Below are 21,243 nucleotides of genomic sequence, written 5' to 3' on the forward strand. Positions count from 1 at the left end.
AATAAAATTGGAACCACACCAGTAAACACGAGGATGAAACACGCCAATAACACAAGGGGGAACAACACCAGTAAACACAAGGGGGAACAACTAAAGACAAAATTAAACCACTCCAATAAAAACTTTCAATTAAAAATCTTCATTTATACTAATGTTGGGGGCTCCGCCCCCAAACCCCCGAAACAATCCAAATCAAAATCACTAAATCTAAATTTCTATGAGTACCCGAATTTAAACCAGTAAACACAAGGGGGAACAACACCAGTAAACACAAGAATAAACCACTTCAATAAAAACTTTCAATTAAAAAATCTTCATTTATACTACTGTTGGGGGCTCCGTCCCCAAACCCCCGAACCAATCCAAATCAAAATCACTAAATCTAAATTTCTATGAGTACCCGAATTTAAAACTAAACGAAAACTAAAAAAAATACATTATAATCACAAATTACCTACTCGAAAATAAAAAGAAATCAAACTTACCTTACTAATCACAATTAGCTGGAACATAAACTTTTGCACATTCTGCCAAAAATTCCAAAAAAAAAATTCTTCTCATTCTTCATTCGACGATACATGAATTCCACTAAATAAGACTCAAAAAGTTCTTTGCTTCTATTAGCAGAGGGCAAAAACCTTTTCACTTCACTCCACAACCCCTCAATAGCGTTCGTATGACAACCAGTCTCCTTATCTTTGAAAGTAATAGAATGATTCACAGTCAAATGACGAAAACCTCTTTCAGACAAGCAATCATAGGCTTTCCAACAATCTGAATAAATAATGGTACCAGGCAAAATCTTCTTCTCAATCACACCCAACAAAGTATTCGCAGAACGATCTTCAACACACAACAAAAAACACTTCTTACCCTTCCTTTCCACCCCACCAAACACCCACTTTCCTTCCACAGTACGCCCTCTACTATACTTTCTCTTCCCAAACTTACCTTCATCAATTTCTACAATTTCATCAACACCACCAATTTTATCCTCTGATGAAAACAAAATCTCGGCGCATACTTCCCGACAAAAATTATACCAATCACAAACAGTCCTAGATGACAAGTTAAGTTCTCTAATAGCAACGGAATTACCAAACCTCCAACACCAAAAATACGTAATGTACAAAATCGTACTCAAGGAAAGCATAGACCCCTCAAACCAACTTCCCTTCCTAACAGAACGACTAACAGCATGCCTCTTTCCATACACACGTCTCTGACATTTCCAAACAACACCATCAGAATTTGAATGTTTCACTTCATTCATTAACTCTCCACACACAGGACACTTGTAATTCGAAGATAATATACCCCTTTCACGCAGCCATTTCAACAAAACCAACGAACCTTTATCACACAAACGCACCAAATCAATAAAACAATTGACTTCACCAAATTCGACGTTTGCGGACGTAGAAGCCGAGGCCATACCAACAGGGTGACCACACCAGTAAAATACGCTCAACTGGCAACTGATAACAAACTACTACACAATCTGCAACTACACACCAACCACTAGCTAATTGAACATCACCAGAGCCACCTACCATGAACTTACTAAAATAAACATACGCTCGCTGACTACCACATACAAACCACAACTTCCGGTGGATACACGGCAGTAAAGTCACCAGAGCCACCTACCATGAACTTACTAAAATAAACATACGCTCGCTGACTTACCACATACAAACCACAACTTCCGGTGGATACACGGCAGTAAAGTTTAACCGTGTCTTTATGCTCACGCTGTACAGATGGGGCCTCGCATTCTAATCTCGCCCAGGGTCTCGCGATATGTTGCTACGCCACTGCTCATGATAAACCACCTAAACCCAATAGCATTTATGTAGACCTGCAGGATGGCACAGTAAGGCTAATCAGAACTGGACCTATAGTTTAAAGTGGGATCAGAAGCAATGTGCCTTCACAGGGCATCTAATAGTTTGGCTTATAATAACGAAGATTTCACTTGTGGAAACTTATTTTCATTAGTCAATTAGCGTCTACAAAACTCAATGCAGAGTAAGAATGTAAAATTCTGATTTCTTTCAGATCTTCATCAATAATGAATTTGTGGACTCTGTGAGTGGAAAGACTTTCCCAACAATCAACCCAACTACTGGAACCAAAATAGTAGATGTTGCAGAAGGTGATAAGGTAATATTTTCTTTGTGAATTACATAAATTTTAAAATGGTATTAATTATTTAAAACTGTTTTTTCCCAATATTCGCTTAATTTTTGTTACTCTAATGAAGGTCTTGTATACTGGGTGGAAGAAAATTGTGAATAATTTGATTACTGTTTCATCCAATTACTTGATAGTTGATTTATTTATATATTAATTCTAGGCTGATGTTGACAAGGCAGTGGCTGCAGCCAAGTCTGCTTTCAAGTTAGGTTCAAAATGGAGGACTCTTGATGCTTCTGCGAGGGGTGTTCTGCTCAACAAGGTGAGGCAGCGTAATTCCTAGCTGGTAGATTTGGTAGTATCTTATTTGGTAGCTACATTTACTTAACACATTCCAGACATAGGGCAGGAATGGCCCTTCGTACAACTACTGTGCAATAAGATAGGTGATGGACATAGTCCATCCTTCATTATACACTCATATTGAGAATGACCGAGGTTAGAATCGTACTGCATCTCTTGTGCAAACAACTTTTTTCAAATTACAACTTCTATATTTCTTCATTGCTGAAGTTTACTTGCACTAGTGTTGAATTACATTCATCCTTGGCTTACTCTTAAGAATAACTTTGAATAATTTATATACATGAGGATTTTGCAGCAATGAGACTTTCTAGAAACCTCTCCATAGAGGATACACAGTGAGAAGTGTGATTTGTTCAATCATTTCATTATGCTTTTAAAATCGTGGAGTTTTCTTTCTTTTATCGGTTAATCTTGATATACTGTCGAAGCATAGTCCTATTTTGCTCTTGAATGTTTTCATTCATGTTTATAGCTTGCCGACCTGATCGAACGAGATGCAGACTACATTGCCAGCTTGGAAACTTTGGACAATGGAAAGACAACCTTCTTTGCCAAAATGGATGCTCTTGGTGGTGCCAAGCATATGAGATACCATGCAGGACTGAGTGACAAAATTCAAGGAGATACAATTCCAGTTGGTGAGTGTCTTTTTGCCTTTGTCAGGCGAAATTGGGCTGGTTTCTACAGCAATGGTCTAATCAACTTTCTGTTTCGAATTTATGTAGATTTTATAGATAGATGTACTTCAGAGATGCCACATTGATATCTGTGCTGCTGTGTAAAGATCTGCTGTGTCAACATATCTGCATTAGGTGTGTCAAATTTAAATAATAAAATTCTGCGAGATTTCTTTACAGCCTTCGAACCCTTTACATTAAAATGTTCTGGAAGACTAATGTCCTGAATATCAGCTGTTACGTTTGTGGTCTTGCTACTGTGAATACAAAATTGAATGGACTTGATGAAAACAACTTAGCAACCTCAATTTAAGTAAACAAAACAAAATCCATATACAGATACTAAATCTCTCTATCTTTCTCCTACCATCGCTCCCTCCCCTTCTGAAGTTTTAATGCTATTACAAAATTCTCCACAATGAAACACCATAAAATATAATTTAAAAAAAGTATAATAGTAAATCTAATGAAATCTGGAGATGATAATGTTTGGCTAGGAGACCTGGTGAACAAATTAGATTCTGGGGGACTTCAGGCCATTCTGGAGGTTTGACAAGCCTACTCAGCATACTAATATCTGGATTGTCATATAGTATATAGCTCCTCCAATTTGCAATCTGGCACCCTGCATAATCTTTCTAGGGCTATGTTAAACAGCAGCGGCGTGCATTCAGGATAAGCAAGGTACGCACTGCGTACCCACAACACAGTAAAAAAATAAACATTTTTTTGTCTTCCCCGAACATGAAAATTCAACAATTATCGCTCCGAAAGCAGTTCCACTGCAAGAAATTCCGATTTCCGCACGAACACGCTGCTGCCTTCCTGAAGGCAGTCCCGAATGATCCCGATTGTGACTTCGGCACCCACCCGATCCGCGTTGCCGATTTCCGCAGAAAGACGCTGTTTCTTCTGCTTGGTACCCTAGAAATTCGGAAGGTAACCCCATTGGCTCATATCAGCCTCGACCACGTGTTTGGGTCTGCCCGCGCCTACCCTCTCTCCCACTCCTTTCCCGGTTCTAAGCATCGAGGGTACCCAAGATTTTGACAGCTTATGCAGTGTTGACAGTAGTCAACATATTTTTTTTCTGGAATGCTTAGCTTACTAGCATTTAGCAGCCACGCGTAGATAGATCACTGTTGGGTTGCAATAAAAATACATTATAAAATGTGATGCAGGAATCAGACAGGAGGGCAAGAATATGTAGTGGTGGAAGATCATATTTAACTATCACATATAAAATATTTATGTGAGGTTAAAGTTACACTAGCAAGTTTTTTTTTCGTATAGGGAGGTGAGGACCAGAATGGACTGTCACTGTGTCGAGGGGAAAATATGTGAACAATTAGCAAGTTTCACACAATTCTCAGAGTATGAAAGTATCTGTTTATCTCCTTTCGGGATCAACATTTCCTTTGAGTTCCATAGCATTGGTGTTGATTGTTGACCCGACGATATGAATGAATGATAAAAGAAAAACATAATAAAACACAATGCTTACAATGGGATCCCTCCCACCAGACATTGCAAAGTGATGTACGGTAGTTTAGCTTTTAAAGTGTTCTGGGATGTATGCTGACGTATTTTCTACTTGTCCTTAATTATCTCCCTTCTACAAAATACTTTGTCGACTGGCAACTCCGATTCATTCGTCCACAAGAACGCGTGGTTTTCGGGCATAGCGGGACCGGACACAACGTACCGCGTGAGGTTGTCTTTTGCTTTCTTCTGTCGTGCGAAATTTCCAGCGAGTGTTTCGTTCATATTATTTACATTACAGGATCTCTATTGTTTGTCGGTGCTGTGAAGTGATAAAATAGGGGGACCGGGAGGCGTATTTCACATGTGCACATTGAAATAGAGATTGGGGGCGTGGTTTGTGTATGAATGCTCCCTATTGGCTAGCAGACTGCCTCAATGATATAGGATAGGACACTGGCATTTATTTCATTGACTTGTGCGAACACTTTCTGTAAACCACAGACTACAAGCAGAACCATCTAGTGGGAAAAATACAACGCAATCAATTAGTAATCAATACTCGAAAAGCGAGTAGACTTTCTTATTGGAAATAAAAGCGGCATTAATTTTTAAAATGTTGCGTTGGATGAAAATTCTTATAGGATTATTTAATATATTGGGTCATTTTCCGCTTTTCGTCAGATGCAAACAAGGAGCATTTTTAATTCTTACTTTAAAAATCTGTCAAAACCTTGTGTAGCGTCAAAACCTTAATTTCGACTATATAAGCGCGCGGCTATTTGTTTTGTAAAAAGTTGTTACAAACCAGATATTACATATTGGAAACAACAACACAAGATGAAAAGAGAGGAGTTTCAAAAAAGAAAAGTAGATGGCAGCACAAGGTGAAGGAATATAAATAAATCGCTGGAGGATAACTATGGATTTAGTGAAAGTGAACTACAATAGAAAGATGTAGAAAAGATCAAAGCAATGTATAAAAAGTAGAAAATAGATGGAAAAGGAAAATATAAGTGGTTTACATCATTCAACAAGTTCAAGCCTGTAGTCAATTGTTAGGCACGCCATAGAAGTATTCAATAAAGAAAAAATAGACCAGCCAATCAGAAACTTCTCCATTACAAGCCACGCCCCAAATCTCTATTTCAATGTGCATATGTGAAATACGCGACCGGGAGTTATTGATGACATACTGGAGAAGGGATTTTCGGAATTTACGAAAAAAGTGTAAACAATCCGAAATGGAAGGTCTGTTCCTGATTTGGAAAAATTGTTTCAGGTAGGAGTTGTGAAGGATGGTAAGCAGTATATTAGGCATTTTGATTTTTGAGAAGAAGAAAAAATATCTCTACAGAGTGATTGACTGAGTAGAAAAACAGTGAAACTTTATTGTTGGCCTTATTCGTTGGTTTCCTCTGCGAAAGGTGTGAAATAGTAGAGTATACTGAGATTTATCAAATTTATTACATGAAATTTGAAAGGACGGAAAATGATTGAGCCATTTCCTTCCCGTTCAATGTTCATCGCACTGCATGAAGGAAATAAACAAAGGTGAATTGTTGGACTCTACGTAGCTACTATCAGAATATATTTCCAAATATAAAATATCATACATATATTTTACCTCGTTACATTTGGATATTGATACAAGGATGAGAAATTTCCCATTATAAAATTGTAGAAAAAAATTATTTTCTGAATAACATGATGGCCAGGGAGGGGGGGTTCTGGCCCCCATAATTCATTTCGGTTGGCCCATGTTGCGTACCCTAGTTTAAATGTCACCGCACGCCACTGTTAAACAGCAGTGGTATGTGGTGACCTTGGCACTTGGTGTAGCAACTGATATGGCTTTAAAGCCTCTTGTATCCCTGCCCACCACACCACACACCCAAATGCATAGATTTCAGTGTTTCAATACAGACGAAATAATTTAACTATTTCATGAAAGTGATAATTTAGCAGGAAACCTAAATTTCATTTATCTGTATCCCAGTCTGCAAATACCTGAATCCTCTATGAAGTTTCGCTTCGAAAATTAATCACGATTTGCATCTAACATTATAGTAGATTAGTCCTCACTTTCGCAATTAAGTAGATCGAACAGAGATGATAAATAAACAAATACAAACTGGAAAAGTGTGTTATGGTGATCGTAAATCCTCTTTCAGACTTAATTTTCTTTAAAAAAATAAGTAATTTTAATTATTTTGACCACTTTCCTACCAATGCTTACATTCAAAATACTTTTTAAGCAGCCTGACCTCCGTTAAAATCTTTTTGGTTGGGCCTATGAATGCAAGCACACATACACAGATGAGGAATTTTAAGAAAACACTCTTTGAAATCAATAAGCACTTGTAAGAAAGGTCTTGAGTTCAAATTCAGAGTACAGAATGAATGTTTGACTTTCCTCATTACTACCACGAGTTCGTTAGTCATTTTTATTGTCGGATTGCAATTTAAAGTTCAAGAACCAGAAAAGTGACGTGAAATGGCAAAAATTAGCACAGTAAGAGGTTTCATGTATGTAATTTGACCCTTGTACAGTTTCTCAATGTACTTTGACAAAGTACAATACACAAACCGTGCCATGAATATACAAATTTCTGATTGTTAGGCTTATCAAAATGTATTAATTGGCTCTTGTACTTGCAGGCAAGAGATTAGTGTTTTTAGGTTTTTTTAATGTACAAGGGTCGTTCAAGGTTGACCGGGATTTTCGTACGTAAAAAATAGATGAATAGCCGGATCATGATGAAACGTGCGGGTGACGTAATGTATTCCTTCGTGAGTAACTAGCACCCGGCATGACGTATTTCGCGCATGCGCAGCAGTTGCAGCGAACATGGCGGCAAGCAGTGTGTCTGTGGCTGTGGAGCAGCGGTGTGTAATCAAATTTCTCGTGAAGGAGAAAGTGAAACCAGCTGAGATTTTCAGACGATTGCAAGCACAGTATGGTGAACAAACGATGTCACGGACAAGAGTGTACAAATGGTGTGAGCAGTTTCGCGAAGGACGGGAGCTGGTGACAAATGAAGCGCATGGACACATTCGCCCGACTGCAGTCACAAAAGTGAATATCGCACGTGTTCAGCAAATGATTCTTGAGAACCGGCGAGTAACAGTGCGGGATATTGCTGCCGAGGTGAATATCAGTGTCGGGAGTGTTGAGACAATCATTCACGACCACTTACGCTTCCGCAAAATCTGTGCAAGGTGGGTTCCCCGCCAGCTGACATTCGATCCGAAGTGGACACGCAGAACGGTCTGTGAACAGCTTCAGAATCGGTTTCGAGCAGAAGGTGATGAATTGTTGCAATCCATCATCACGTGTGATGAAACATGGTTGCACAATTCAACCCCAGAGACCAAAAGACGCAGCATTGAGTGGCGGCATAAAGGTCCCCCAAGAAAAGCAAAATGCAGCCGTCCGCTGGAAAGATCATGGCAAGTGTCTTCTGGGACATGAAGGGCGTTATCCATGTGGATTTTCTGGACAAAGGGAGCACGATTAATGCCCAGATTTACTCCACATTGTTGAGTGGTGCTGTACGAAAGTCCATTCGCAAGAAAATACCTGGGATGTTGTCTGGAAATGTCATTCTTCTCCATGACAATGCCCGCCCTCACACGGCCAATGTGACAACAACAACTCTGGCCGACATGCGCTGGGAAGTTCTTCTCCATCCCCCCTACAGTCCGGATTTAGCCCCCAGTGATTATCATTTGTTTGCACCCCTTAAAGACCATCTGGGAGGGAAGAAATTCACGACAGACGAAGCACTGTGGAGTGATGTCCTCCAGTGGCTACGACAACAACCAAGTTCTTTCTACGCCAAAGGAATTCGGGAGCTGCCAGAACGATGGCAATGGTGCCTCGGCGTGCACGGAGAATACTTTGAAAAACTGACATAGTTTGGTGTTTCTTCTGCTACCTATTTCCTCTACAGAAATAAAAGTCCCGGTCAACCTTGAACGACCCTTGTAATTTCCTTCCTTACTGGAGTAAAAGAACCTGTTTCTAGGAAAGCTTCCACACAAAATACTCACTTTCTCATTTCATAAGACTTGAAGCCATATGCTATTATACATAAATGTAATGTGTAAAATTTGTGATGTAAATATTGATATTACTCCTCAGGAAATCTGGGGAAACAAATCCTGTGACCCTAATAGGCATGAACTGTGGCTTTCAAAAGACAATAAATATTGAGATATAAAAAATGTAGATGAGAGAGATCATTGATCTATCACTGCTAGAGACTCTACTCCTCAGTACCCGTCACTGCTAAACAGCAATAAAGCCAATGTTGGTCTTATTTTGAACTCTGTATAAATTATATATAGATATTTTTGTCCTATCGTATAGTTCACTAGTATATAACATAATTCATTCTCATTGTAGCTATACTTAAGTGGTAGAAAAGCATTATTAAATAACCAAAATATAAATAAGTTTCAGCAACTGATCAATGCAAAGTTTATTTTTCCACAATAGTTTATTAAATCTATTAATACTATTACAGTTCAGTTACTTCGTGGGTAATATGGAAAAGGTGGTACTTCATGCAATTTTGTAGACATATTAAAAATTGAGAACATCACAGCATATCTTGTTAATTGAGGGATGGAAATGTCTGATCGCTTCAAATTTTAACCATACTTAACCCTTCTTTGTCTCATTTCACTCTCCTGGCCCTGAAGAATCTAGGTTGATCCATAAATTCTGATGACAAGATAAGGTACACGTGATCATATTTGTTTTTAACTTTGGGAAATAGTGCAGGATTTTGCTCTGGAGATGGGGCAAGAATTTTTATAAAATATAAAAAGCGACAAAAATTTGTTGGATTGGTTTCTCAAGAAAGAAGTGGTATGAATATTTTCAATGTTCATTTCAGATGGACCATTTTTCACCTTCACTAGAAGAGAACCTGTGGGCGTTGTTGGAGCAATCACCCCCTGGAACTTCCCCTTTATGCTTGCCTGCATGAAAGTAGCTCCAGCCATCGCTACTGGATGCACACTTGTCCTCAAGCCAGCAGAGCAAACTCCTCTCACGACTTTATATCTCGCTGCTCTTGTCAAGGAGGTAATTATGAAATAGATTTTTCTTTTAAATTCTTATGAACATAAAAGTGTAATTCATATCATGGTTTTGTAAAGTAATGATTGTTAGCATATTGGTTGTCAGTATTTGAGATCAGTTCATCCCTAACTTTCACTTTCAGTGATGCTTGTTTGTGTCAAATTAACCTGTGATTGATAACATACTGAAAAGTTTTCAACCATGGATTGAACCGGAATCTAAATTTTAGAACTGGAGGAGGCTGGAGGTTGGTGTGGTAATTCAGCAGATTACAAAATAGATGCAAGGTGCATTCAAGTTCTAAAGTCTCCTATTTTATTTTTAAAAAATGTACTCACCTCAGAAAGCTGAAACTGCCATCGCTTCTCAACATAATCACCCTCTAGACGTACACATTTTTCACAATGCTAACACCATGATAGCATGGCCTCTGCAAACGCTTCTTTAGGGACCTGTTCTATATGTTGAAAAATCGCTGACTCAAGAGTCGAAAGGCTTGAAAATGTGTGAGCATGGAGACTGTTTTTGAGTGTTGGAAAGAGCCAAAATTGCTAGGTGCAGGGTCAGGTGAGAACGGGCGGAGCATGTGCAATCACTTCAAATTTGTTTTCAGTAAAAAACGTGTGAACAATGGCTGCCAAATGAGGTGCATTGTCCTAATGAAAACACAGTTGCAGCCTTTTCCAACCTTTCTCTCGCAATGCTGGAAGCAACATTGTCCTCAAAACAGCTTCATAGCTTGGGCCAGTCATTGTGGTACTCTTAAAATAACAATGCAGAAGTATAAAGCCTTCGCTCTCACAAAACCTAATTTTCTCAGCAATGGCGGTAACTGGCTGCTGGTTCGTGTAAGAGACTCCTTTAATTTGTTTTTGCACAAGGTTAGGTCTTCCTTGAACTGTCACACCCACGAACACACACATTTCAGGTTCATGACACCACCACAGCATGACTCAGTCAATTAAAGATTAATATCGATGGATGTTAATCCACACAGGTGAAGAAAATGGATAATAACACGTTCTTCCAATGTAAATGATGTAATTTGCAGTACCAAAAACAAGTCAGTTGCTAGACAGTGTCACTAGCTTTCTATGAGCTGTACTGTGCTGCAATCTGGCGTCATCAATCTTCATGAGTGGATGTTTCTTCTCAAAAAGCTCTCACGTTTATAACTTCTATTCATGAAAATAAATAAATAATAATAAAAAAATATATAGGAGACCTTAGAACTTGAATGCACCTCCTATGATGCTGGTAATACTTGCTCAAAGATAAGAAAACTGCATGTGCCGAATACCAAATGGTCAGTATTAATCCTATTATTTTCTTCTCCAGGCTGGAGTACCACCAGGTGTTGTGAACGTTGTCCCTGGTTATGGACCAACTGCTGGTGCAGCCATCTCTTCTCATCCAGATGTCAACAAGGTCACATTTACAGGGTCAACAGAGGTAATTATTGAGGATCCTACCTACATTAACACATGATCATGTAAACCAAAATTGGTCACAAAATCATCGTGTAAGAAGCAGATAACTTCAATTTGTAAGATTAACAGGAGATAAAATAATTGACCTCTAAAAAAAAAAAAAAGAAATCAGTCAATTGGAGATCTGTGGTTCTACTTTACCACTATGGAAAAGAGCTGGAGATAATTCTTCAGAGTTTAGTTACATCCTCTTGTTCTCCATGACAATTGTAGTTTTCATGAATGTCTTGCTGGTTAGAAGTCCCATTTCTACATTAAATTTAATAACTAATATAGTAAAAACAAATTTATTCAATTTTACATTTTAGGTTGGCAAATTGATAGCTGAAGCAGCAGCGAAGTCAAATTTGAAACGTGTTTCCCTGGAACTTGGAGGGAAAAGCCCACTAATTGTTCTCACTGATGTTGAGGGTAAGAAATCTTGACCTGATATTCCAATCTTTGGATTGAAAATTTAACATATTGGCAGTTCGTTGTTTATAGTTTAGAATCAACATGAGTAATTAACACAATTTGAATAGCATTGAGGATAAGTCAATCAACATTTTTATTAACTTAACAATTCTAAAAGTTTTAATAGAATGAGAATTTAAATTAAATTTAAAACACTATTTTTTTTTTTGTGCAGTGGAAGAGTCTGCCAAAATTGCCCATGAAGCTGTATTCTTGAACCATGGTCAAACTTGCTGTGCTGGCACAAGAACCTTTGTGCAGGAGGATATTTATGACAAGTTTGTTAAGAAAGCCAAAGAGCTTGCTGAGAACAGGAAGGTTGGAGATCCATTTGCCGAAGGAACAATACAGGGACCTCAGGTATGAGTTAATGATCTTAAAGTAATATTTCCTCAATGTATTATGTTGAAAATAACTTGGGCAAAATAATGTGCATCTAAGAAAGTGAAGGGTGCATACCAGGATTTTACTATATTGCTTGTAAACAATGTCTCAAGTCAGAGTAAAGCTATTTTAATTTAGGTGAAATTTACATATAGATCTTCCATTTAATTTACTATTGTCTTGAGCCACCAAATCCAGGGCTTAAAGTGAGATGGATTGTACTAGAACTCCATTCCCACAAATCAGTTTGGTACCGGAATTCAGTTCCTGCTGAGACACTGGACATCAAATTTATTTATTTATTTATTTATTTAATACACTATATATTTGTTATATATCCTTTGTTACATTAATTCCATCCCTTGTTACATACATTTCTTCTTGCATTTAACAAAACAAGAGGAACATGTGGAAAATGGAGACTTCTCTAAAAGTCTCTAAAAACTTTTCTTTTAATTATGTGATGGATGTTTCAACTTTAATGTAATTGTTTCTGATTTTATTTATCTCAATTCCTGATAATTTATAAATGGAGACAATATTTAATAACACACTATAAACGTAACAAAATAAAGATCCAATCAGAAGTTTATAAAAGGTTCTACCAATTTGAACGTCAGAACTTTGAAAGAGTGTTATGGCAACACTGACTGGAATGAAGAGATGGAACTGTAACATCTGTGTGCAGTAGTCTGTGGCAAGTCATCATGGAGAGATACACAATGCAACAACACATAGATATTATTCGAATTTATTATCAAAATTCATGTTCAGTTCGACAGACATTTTGTGCATTGAGAGGAATTTATGGTTAACGTAATCGACCGACAGAACGTTATATTTACCGCCTCGTAGAGAAATTTGAATGAACAGGCTCAGTAGCAAACAAGCCAACATATATCCATCGTCGAGTCTGTCGTTCAGCTGAGAATATCGATTCGGTAAGCCAGAGCGTGGTGGACGATCCAAACCTGTCTGTTTCATGGCGTTCGCAACAACTCTGCCTTTCACAGATGACAACATGGCGAATTTTGCATAGCGATCTTTTCCTAAAAGCTTATTAAGTGCAACTGACTCAAGAACTTAAGCCTAACGATCATCGTCTGCATCGGGGCTCTACAGCAGTTGGATGCCTATCCAGATTTTGGCCGTAAAATCATCTTTCCTGATGAAACACATTTTTTTCTTCATGGCTACGTTAACAAACAAAACTGCAGGATTTGGGCAGATGAAAACCCGCAATTGATTCTGGACGTACCCCTTCATCCTAAGAAAGTGACTTGTGTGGTGTGGTTTTTGGTCCAATGGCATGATTGGGCCTTATTTTTTTGAGGACCAACATGGAAATCACATGACTGTCAATGGGGAGTGATACAGGAATATGGTGGTGCAGTTTTTGTGGCCTAAACTGGCAAATCTTGACATCAACAATGTGCTTTTGAACAGGACTGTGCAACTTGCCACACAGCTCGCCAATTAATTGAATTATTGCAGGAAAAGTTCCTCGGATGAGTTCTGTCCAGAAAGGATGATGTGAACTGGCCACCAAGATCATGTGACCTAACCCCCCTGGATTATTTTCTATGGGGTTATGTCAAATCTAAGGTCTACGAGACTAAGCCACGCACACTTCGTGACCTGAAACAAAACATCGAATGAACCATTGAGGTTATACCGGTCAATATGTGTGCAGACGTGCTGGAAAATTGGACATTCAGAATCCATTCCACCCACGGAAGCAGAGGAGAAAATTTGAACGACATGTTATTCAAAACATAATGCAATTGTTTGTTCTTCAAAATAATAAAAAAAATATCATTATCACTTGTGGTTTTCATTCTATCTAATTTTAAAGATCTGATGTTCAAATTGGTAGACCCTATATATATATACACAGAGTACAGGGTGTATACACAAAACACACGAAAGCATCAGTGTTGATCTGTAAGATGTTCAGGAATGAAATTTTTCATAGTGTTTGTAAAACTGATATCACTTTTTCTTTACAGATCGATGAGGAACAGTTCAACAAGGTCCTAAGCTTGATTGATACAGGAAAGAAGCAAGGTGCAAAGTTGGAATGTGGCGGCTCTCGAATTGGTAACCAAGGGTACTTCATCCAGCCTACTGTGTTCTCCAATGTCACGGATGACATGAGGATTGCAAAGGAGGAGGTAGAGATATCCTATGAATTCTTATGAAACAAATTTATGATAGCCATTATGGGCACATAATATTTAGTCAGTGCAACTAATAGAAATATCGAATCAGTAAAATTGTCAGTAACTTATGGATAGAACAATACGCAGATGTGCTTATGGCATTAGCTAATCTATTCCAACCCTAATTTTCGTGATTTGATATTTCTATGAATATATGGTATATTTTATTGGTTTTATTGATATAAAAGTTATAATTTGTGCAAAAATAAATTTATAATATGAAGAATTTTGTTGAAGGCAAGAGTTGACTAGTCAATGGAATCTTCAATTTTTCATTAAAAGTTTGCATTTCTTATTGAATCAGTACTCTAAACAAGTTCATTCCTAGTGGTGTGATTAAGCATACACAAACAATAATTTCAAAAAATATTAAGTGAATGTTAAGTACTTGTGCCTCAAATATAAATAAGATGTCCATGTTACTGAATCTGAACAATTTCATCAACTATCTTGCAGATTTTTGGACCTGTACAACAAATTATAAAATTCAAGACCCTTGAGGAAGCCATCGAGAGGGCTAACAATACAACATATGGCTTGGCAGCAGGAATAATCACCAAGGACATAAACAAGGCCCTTACGTTTGCTCAGGCTGCACAAGCTGGATCTGTATGGTAAGATATTAATATAGTTTACTCTTTAAAAATGTATACAGTATTAAATATTTATAAATATTATAACAAATGTGTATTAACCTTCTCTATGCCTTCGTGGGAATGTGCAATACACAATGCATAACTTAAAACTTTACTTGTCTTAAAGTTATATTCCTACAATATCAAGCTATTTTCATTTTTAATATTTTGATGAACTCAAAGTTTGCCCAGAACTTGAACTGGAAGTTATCACATTTATTGGAGAAATTTTCGCAGGCTGTATGAAAATACTCAATATGCATATATATATTTTTTTTCAGGGTTAACTGCTTCAACATTGTATTGCCACATACACCATTTGGAGGCTACAAGATGTCTGGAATAGGAAGGGAGAAGTAAGTGAAATATCTCAATATATTTAAAACTAATAAAACTTTGTCTGTTCTTGACTTTATAGTGATCAGGTACCTTTGTCCTTTGTGTTGCCCAATACTATTGCTAATTATGGCTGATACAGTCAGACACTTCTAAGTTGTAATGATCCAATTGACTTTCAATAGGATCTTTACAACCCAGAATTGTCATTGACTACATAATGATTACTGTGTGCTTTAAGACATTCACTTGCACCCTATAAGTTAAAGAAAAGCAGTTATTTTCTCCAGGAATGGCTTCTATCTAGGAAATTTTATGCACAAATATTAATGCTAGCTCTAAATAATCCCATAAACTAAGCATAGCATGCGATGATGCCAGGGGTCCTGGGTTCGAATCTTGACCTGGGGATGTTCTTTGTGAGTGTCCCTTCATCAATTTAATCACATCATCCATCATTTTCACAATTAGCAGGGCTGTAAGGGATGCCCCTTCCACGTAGTGCACCCAATAGTCAACCTCACTTCCACATATTACACCCTGGACCGCATACTAACTCTGGCGACTGGCCCCATGGCCAGTATAATTCTGTGTCGTCCTGTGTTTTGTCCTTATTTGTGCTGACTGCCCTTTTTAGCCTCAGCTTTTAACCAAGGTAAGGAAATTTGAGATTTCAGACACGCTTTTATTTTTGTTATGATAAGGGGCTGGATCCCGTATAGTGTGACGGGTGCAAAATAGCCTCAGTGCTGATGCACCCAAAAATTTTAATTCAAATTCAAATTCCACAATTAGCAGAGAAGTGGCAGAAAAGAGAAGTAAAATAAACCAAATCAATCAATCCAATACACTAATTAGTGCACATTCTTCAAATTCTTTCAGGAGATATTATTAGACACTGGGCATTAATTTACTAAATGAATTGTAATTAATGGCTTCCAAAAGTTTTAACAAATAGTTAACATTCATTTCTTTCTTTGCAGTGGTCTGGATTCCATCCACGAATTCACGGAGACAAAGACTGTAACCATTCAAATTCCACAGAAGAACTCGTAAACATTGATAAAGTGTACCTGAAAACAAATCCAAATTACATACGCATAAAATATTTTTTCAAAGGTTTCCATTTGTATTGATGACTTGCAACTATAAAATAAATTGAATTGCAACTTATCTCTGTTGTCCTTTATTAATATGCTTAATTTGTTACATACATACAAACAGTTAATTCTTGTATTAGTTAACAGTGACCGTGCCAGCCTGAAATGAGTGGGGGGGGCTACAGATTTTGGAGTCAAATTCTTGGAGGCTAACTAATACAGACTAAAATGTATTTACTTCATACTTTTAGGGTATAATTTACCGCTTGCATATTTTACAATCAGAACTCAAGATAAATCAATGAGATGTTGCATTTTATTCCATCATATACAAAAGTACTTTTAGGCACGAATCTTTTATGTCAAATAAAATGCAATAATTATGTTGTTTCTTTTCCTATGCCATTATTGAGTGGAATAATATGTCTTACTATTCATGTGAAGAGTACAAAATACACCATACATTACATTATCAACTCGCTGGATATTCATATAAATACTACACGTAACACTATTTCTATGTAAACAGTGTGACTAACTTGTTGCTACAATGAGAAAATGAGCCACAGCAAGAAACTACGATAAGATAAGTCTGTTTTTTTACGAGGAGCCACAACATTTTTTAAATCCAAAGACTTTGAAAGCTCTTCCAACGACAGAACAGATAGAGCACTCAACCTCTCATCACCAATTAGATTTCGAAGGTTTGAACAAGACCTAAAGCTTATAGTGGAGTCCGAGCCACTTAATGATATGTGCCTCCTCTGGGGATCGAACCTGGGACCCCTTAATTTCAAGGCAGCAGTATTGCTGCCAGATAACAAGGGCGGGGAGGTCCAATTTTAATATTTCCAATTCTTAACATTTAAGAATTAGTTACTTTGTGTACTCTTTGATTTCTTAACGTCCTATTTCTCCCTCTTGAATATTTGCAACGATAAGGATAGATATAGCAATGAAAACAATGAGAGAACATCAATAACATTCATACCATTGTCGGTACTCGAATGAGGAACTAACAAACAGAAAATAATATTGACTGCTCTTTAGATGTTGAACGTTGTCTTACTTTAAAAAAAATCATTTTACACATCTGTTAGATTTATTCAGAAATATAGCAATACGATTTACGGAGCCTAATAATGTACGGGTCATTCCACGTCAAATCATCCAGGCCATGTCACCCACCATCTCCGATTTTGATGAAATTCGGTATACTTATAGAACTTTTCATGCTAATTACAAAAATGACAACTTTTTTGAGTTTGGTCAAGGGGTTCAGAAATTACGAGTTTTTAAAAATCTCCGTGTACGCCACATGCGGCTCCACTTTGAATGAAACGCATAAGGTTATAAATTATAGTATCTTCTCTCAGGTTTGCCGTAGAAACTTCAAGTTTCTTTTCGTTTGCTCAGAATAGTGTAAGCTTTCATTTAAATAAGGTTTCAGATCAGTATATCAATAATCATGTATTTTATGTATAGTTTCATGTATTTTTTTAGAAAAATAAATGACTAACTTCAAGAGCGAATTTCGTGCAATGCCCCCCCTTCAATTTCCCCCAAATTTTATATACAGGTAGCTCAGAGTGGGTAATAATGTTCGATGGAAAAATTGGGATGGGCGGTTCAGAGACAGAGTGATAAAAAAATCATTTGCATTAAAAGTTAATCTTATTAAAAATGCTTATGTATTTAGCACAAAGTCTGAAGTACAATATGTTTTGAGGTATAATATTCAAAATTTCTGTTCACTATGTGTGAAGGTAAGCATAGGCGTAACCTGGCGGGGGCAAAGGGAAGCATTTCCCCCCTCCAAAATTTATAGATTAATTAAAACCTACAAATAATAATTGCAGTGGAACCCAGATTTCAAGTTCCTCGATTTTACATTTTCCTTCATTTTACATTCAATCTTGGTGGTCCCAACATAGCAAATTGCTAAGAAATTTTCCTCGGTTTTACATTTTCTCGCATTTAAGATTTTTTCAGCTTGGTCTCCTGAACAACGTAAAATCGAGGTTCCACTGTGTCTAAGTTAGTTTCGACTGTCTTCAATTTTTTTTAAAAATATAATCATTATCTCTTCACGGAGATACGTAGTATGAAGTAAGAATTAATAATACACATTTGTGTTGATTGAAGTTTTTCCAAATGGAGCTTTTCTTGCCACATACCACAGAAAATCTCCTTGTGATGGGGTGGTTGTATCACTTAGAAGACTTGTATAGACATCAACAGTATCAAGTAACAAGTTCAGCAATGAAGTACCAATTCCATAGAAATAGTATTAGAGGCATAAATGTCTTATTAATCACGTAAGGTGAAATGACAACAACCCGCAGTACAATGTGTCAGCGATTGCAAAGTACTATACAACAGCACCAGGAAGATTAAGTATGCACTGTTTTGAACTTGGGCTACAGGCTATTTAAAGTGTTCGGTAAGTTACTTTTTACAAGTAACCGTGTTTCAGTTACTCATTTAAAAAGTAACAGTTACTGGTACTTTGAAAGTAACTGTGAGTTACTTTACAGTTACTGTGAAAGAAACTTACAGTTAATGATCACTGATTTGTGTAAAGATTACAATTGCGTTTCTAATACATAATATGACTTCATATACTTACATTACTACTGCAAATAAATGATGAAACACAGTCAACTTTGCTTGAACGATTTTAATTAAGAAATCATTTGTATGCTGACCACGGTATTTTGAATATGGTGTCATTGATTCCACTTGCACCTATTTCTTTCTCCTCCATTCCAAGTTCAACAAGATCCAAAGATCCACTACTTCGACGATGACTTTTTCCTAGCTCGACAGTCCGCCTAAAACACTGAAGTTTTCACATACAAGTAAATATGAATTGAAGTAAAGCGTGGATTAAGTTAGCATGCAACAAAGCATAGCTTCCTTGAAAGGCCGGCAATTCCAAGAAAATCCTTTTACTTATCATCCAGAGAAGGTACAGATAAAAAAAAAAAAAAGGTACAGATATATTTTTTTTATATACTTGGGAACAGAAAATGTGAACGGCACAATTTATAGTGCATGAAATTTTGGCAATGCATAGAATACAATCGAGCAAGTATTTTTCGGTACTATCTTCATGGGCGTAACTTGGGAACTATCTTTGGATTGAGAGAATAATAAAGTTTTCCGTCCCATTAAAATAGTGTCAAAGATTATTTGCTAAATACATTTGAAAAATCACAATAATTACTCTCTTTTTGTTTGTTCCTCAAGTGCCAGGAGGTTCACAAAATATATTTAACTTGTAGGTTTTAATTAATCTATAAATTTTGGAGGGGGGAAATGCTTCTCTTTGCCCCCGCCAGGTTACGCCTATGCTTACCTTCACACATAGTGAACAGAAATTTTGAATATTATACCTCAAAACATATTGTACTTCAGACTTTGTGCTAAATACATAAGCATTTTTAATAAGATTAACTTTTAATGCAAATGATTTTTTTATCACCCTGTCTCTGAACCGCCCATCCCAATTTTTCCATCGAACATTATTACCCACTCTGAGCTACCTGTATATAAAATTTGGGGGAAATTGAAGGGGGGGCATTGCACGAAATTCGCTCTTGAAGTTAGTCATTTATTTTTCTAAAAAAATACATGGAACTATACATAAAATACATGATTATTGATACACTGATCTGAAACCTTATTTAAATGAAAGCTTACACTATTCTGAGCAAAAGAAAAGAAACTTGAAGTTTCTACGGCAAACCTGAGAGAAGATACTATAATTTATAACCTAATGCGTGTCATTCAAAGTGGAGCCGCATATGGCGTACACGGAGATTTTTAAAAACTCGTAATTTCTGAACCCCTTGACCAAACTCAAAAAAGTTGTCATTTTTGTAATTAGCATGAAAAGTTCTATAAGTATACCGAATTTCATCAAAATCGGAGACGGTGGGTGACATTTTCACAAAATTCTGGATGATTTGACATGGAATGACCCGTACACGTTTAGCTGCATATGTCAACAATTAAAGAACAATCTCTCCGCCACTGAATACTTCATCCACCTACGAGGCAGGTAACAGATTTCGTAGCAAGTTTGGCTGGCACTTATGATTAGCCCATTACGTAGTATCAGATGGTAGCCACTGCTATCCAGGCATATCTGCATATACCCCTCGCCCCTTGATTTTAGAATGCATCGTATTAAAAGTAACTTTACGATCTAACTGAACTAGAAAATGTACTTGAATATTGTATGTATCAATGGAATTTTAATAATGGAAAATGTAAACTTAAACTTTTTAGGTTTTCGGCCAAAATGCATCTACCATACAAAAAAATCTTGGGGCTACAGGGGGAGCTGAGGCTGGTTTTGGGAGGGCTTCAGCCCCACTAAAGCCCCCCCCCAACCCCCCTGTAATGCCTTCCCTGGTTAACAAATGGTGAAAACTTGATTAATGAGGAATTGAATGCTGCTAGTTTTTAGTGGCAAAGATGTAATTCAATGCACCATGAATATATTCGTAATGACCTTTTAATTTTTTTTTTGTCTTACTTTCCCTCCCTGCCTCAAACTCCCTCCTGTCTCGGTTGCTTCTCTGCTTTCTGCTGCTGTAGGGGAAACAGTCACCTGAAGCATTCCATAGCAGAGGCCAGCGTAGTCTGCCTTTTACCTGCCCGCTTGCACGCTAGGACAGGTATACCTGCTCGCCTGCCCACGGCAACGAGTCGACTTGCGTCTTTACCCGGGTTCTTGCTCTTCAAGGTGCTCTGTGGTTACAAGGTAACTGGGCATTCAACAAGACCCGGGCGCCTGCAAAACCTGCTGGAAGGAAACATCCCTCCGGCAGCGTGTCGCTCCAGGTGTTTCATC

At 37.3% G+C, this 21,243-nt stretch overlaps 1 protein-coding gene across 1 annotated transcript in view; it reads left to right on the top strand.

Moving 5' to 3' along the window:
- The window catches only part of LOC145988805 (aldehyde dehydrogenase 1A1-like), a 40,097-nt gene extending 23,645 nt beyond the window's left edge, over nt 1-16,452 (top strand). Inside the window, exons 2-12 of the mRNA XM_083124001.1 lie at nt 2,062-2,166; nt 2,360-2,461; nt 2,978-3,143; nt 9,572-9,762; nt 11,098-11,211; nt 11,558-11,660; nt 11,878-12,062; nt 14,096-14,260; nt 14,765-14,922; nt 15,225-15,299; nt 16,263-16,452. Coding sequence (XP_082980127.1) covers nt 2,062-2,166; nt 2,360-2,461; nt 2,978-3,143; nt 9,572-9,762; nt 11,098-11,211; nt 11,558-11,660; nt 11,878-12,062; nt 14,096-14,260; nt 14,765-14,922; nt 15,225-15,299; nt 16,263-16,335 — 1,437 coding nt within the window. The 3' untranslated portion in view covers nt 16,336-16,452. The remainder of the gene's footprint in view (nt 1-2,061; nt 2,167-2,359; nt 2,462-2,977; nt 3,144-9,571; nt 9,763-11,097; nt 11,212-11,557; nt 11,661-11,877; nt 12,063-14,095; nt 14,261-14,764; nt 14,923-15,224; nt 15,300-16,262) is intronic.
- Nucleotides 16,453-21,243: the final 4,791 nt, after the last annotated feature.

The sequence above is a fragment of the Lepisma saccharinum genome, chromosome 6, assembly GCF_977018435.1.
Source record: "Lepisma saccharinum chromosome 6, izLepSacc3.1, whole genome shotgun sequence".
NCBI classification, from domain to species: domain Eukaryota; kingdom Metazoa; phylum Arthropoda; class Insecta; order Zygentoma; family Lepismatidae; genus Lepisma; species Lepisma saccharinum.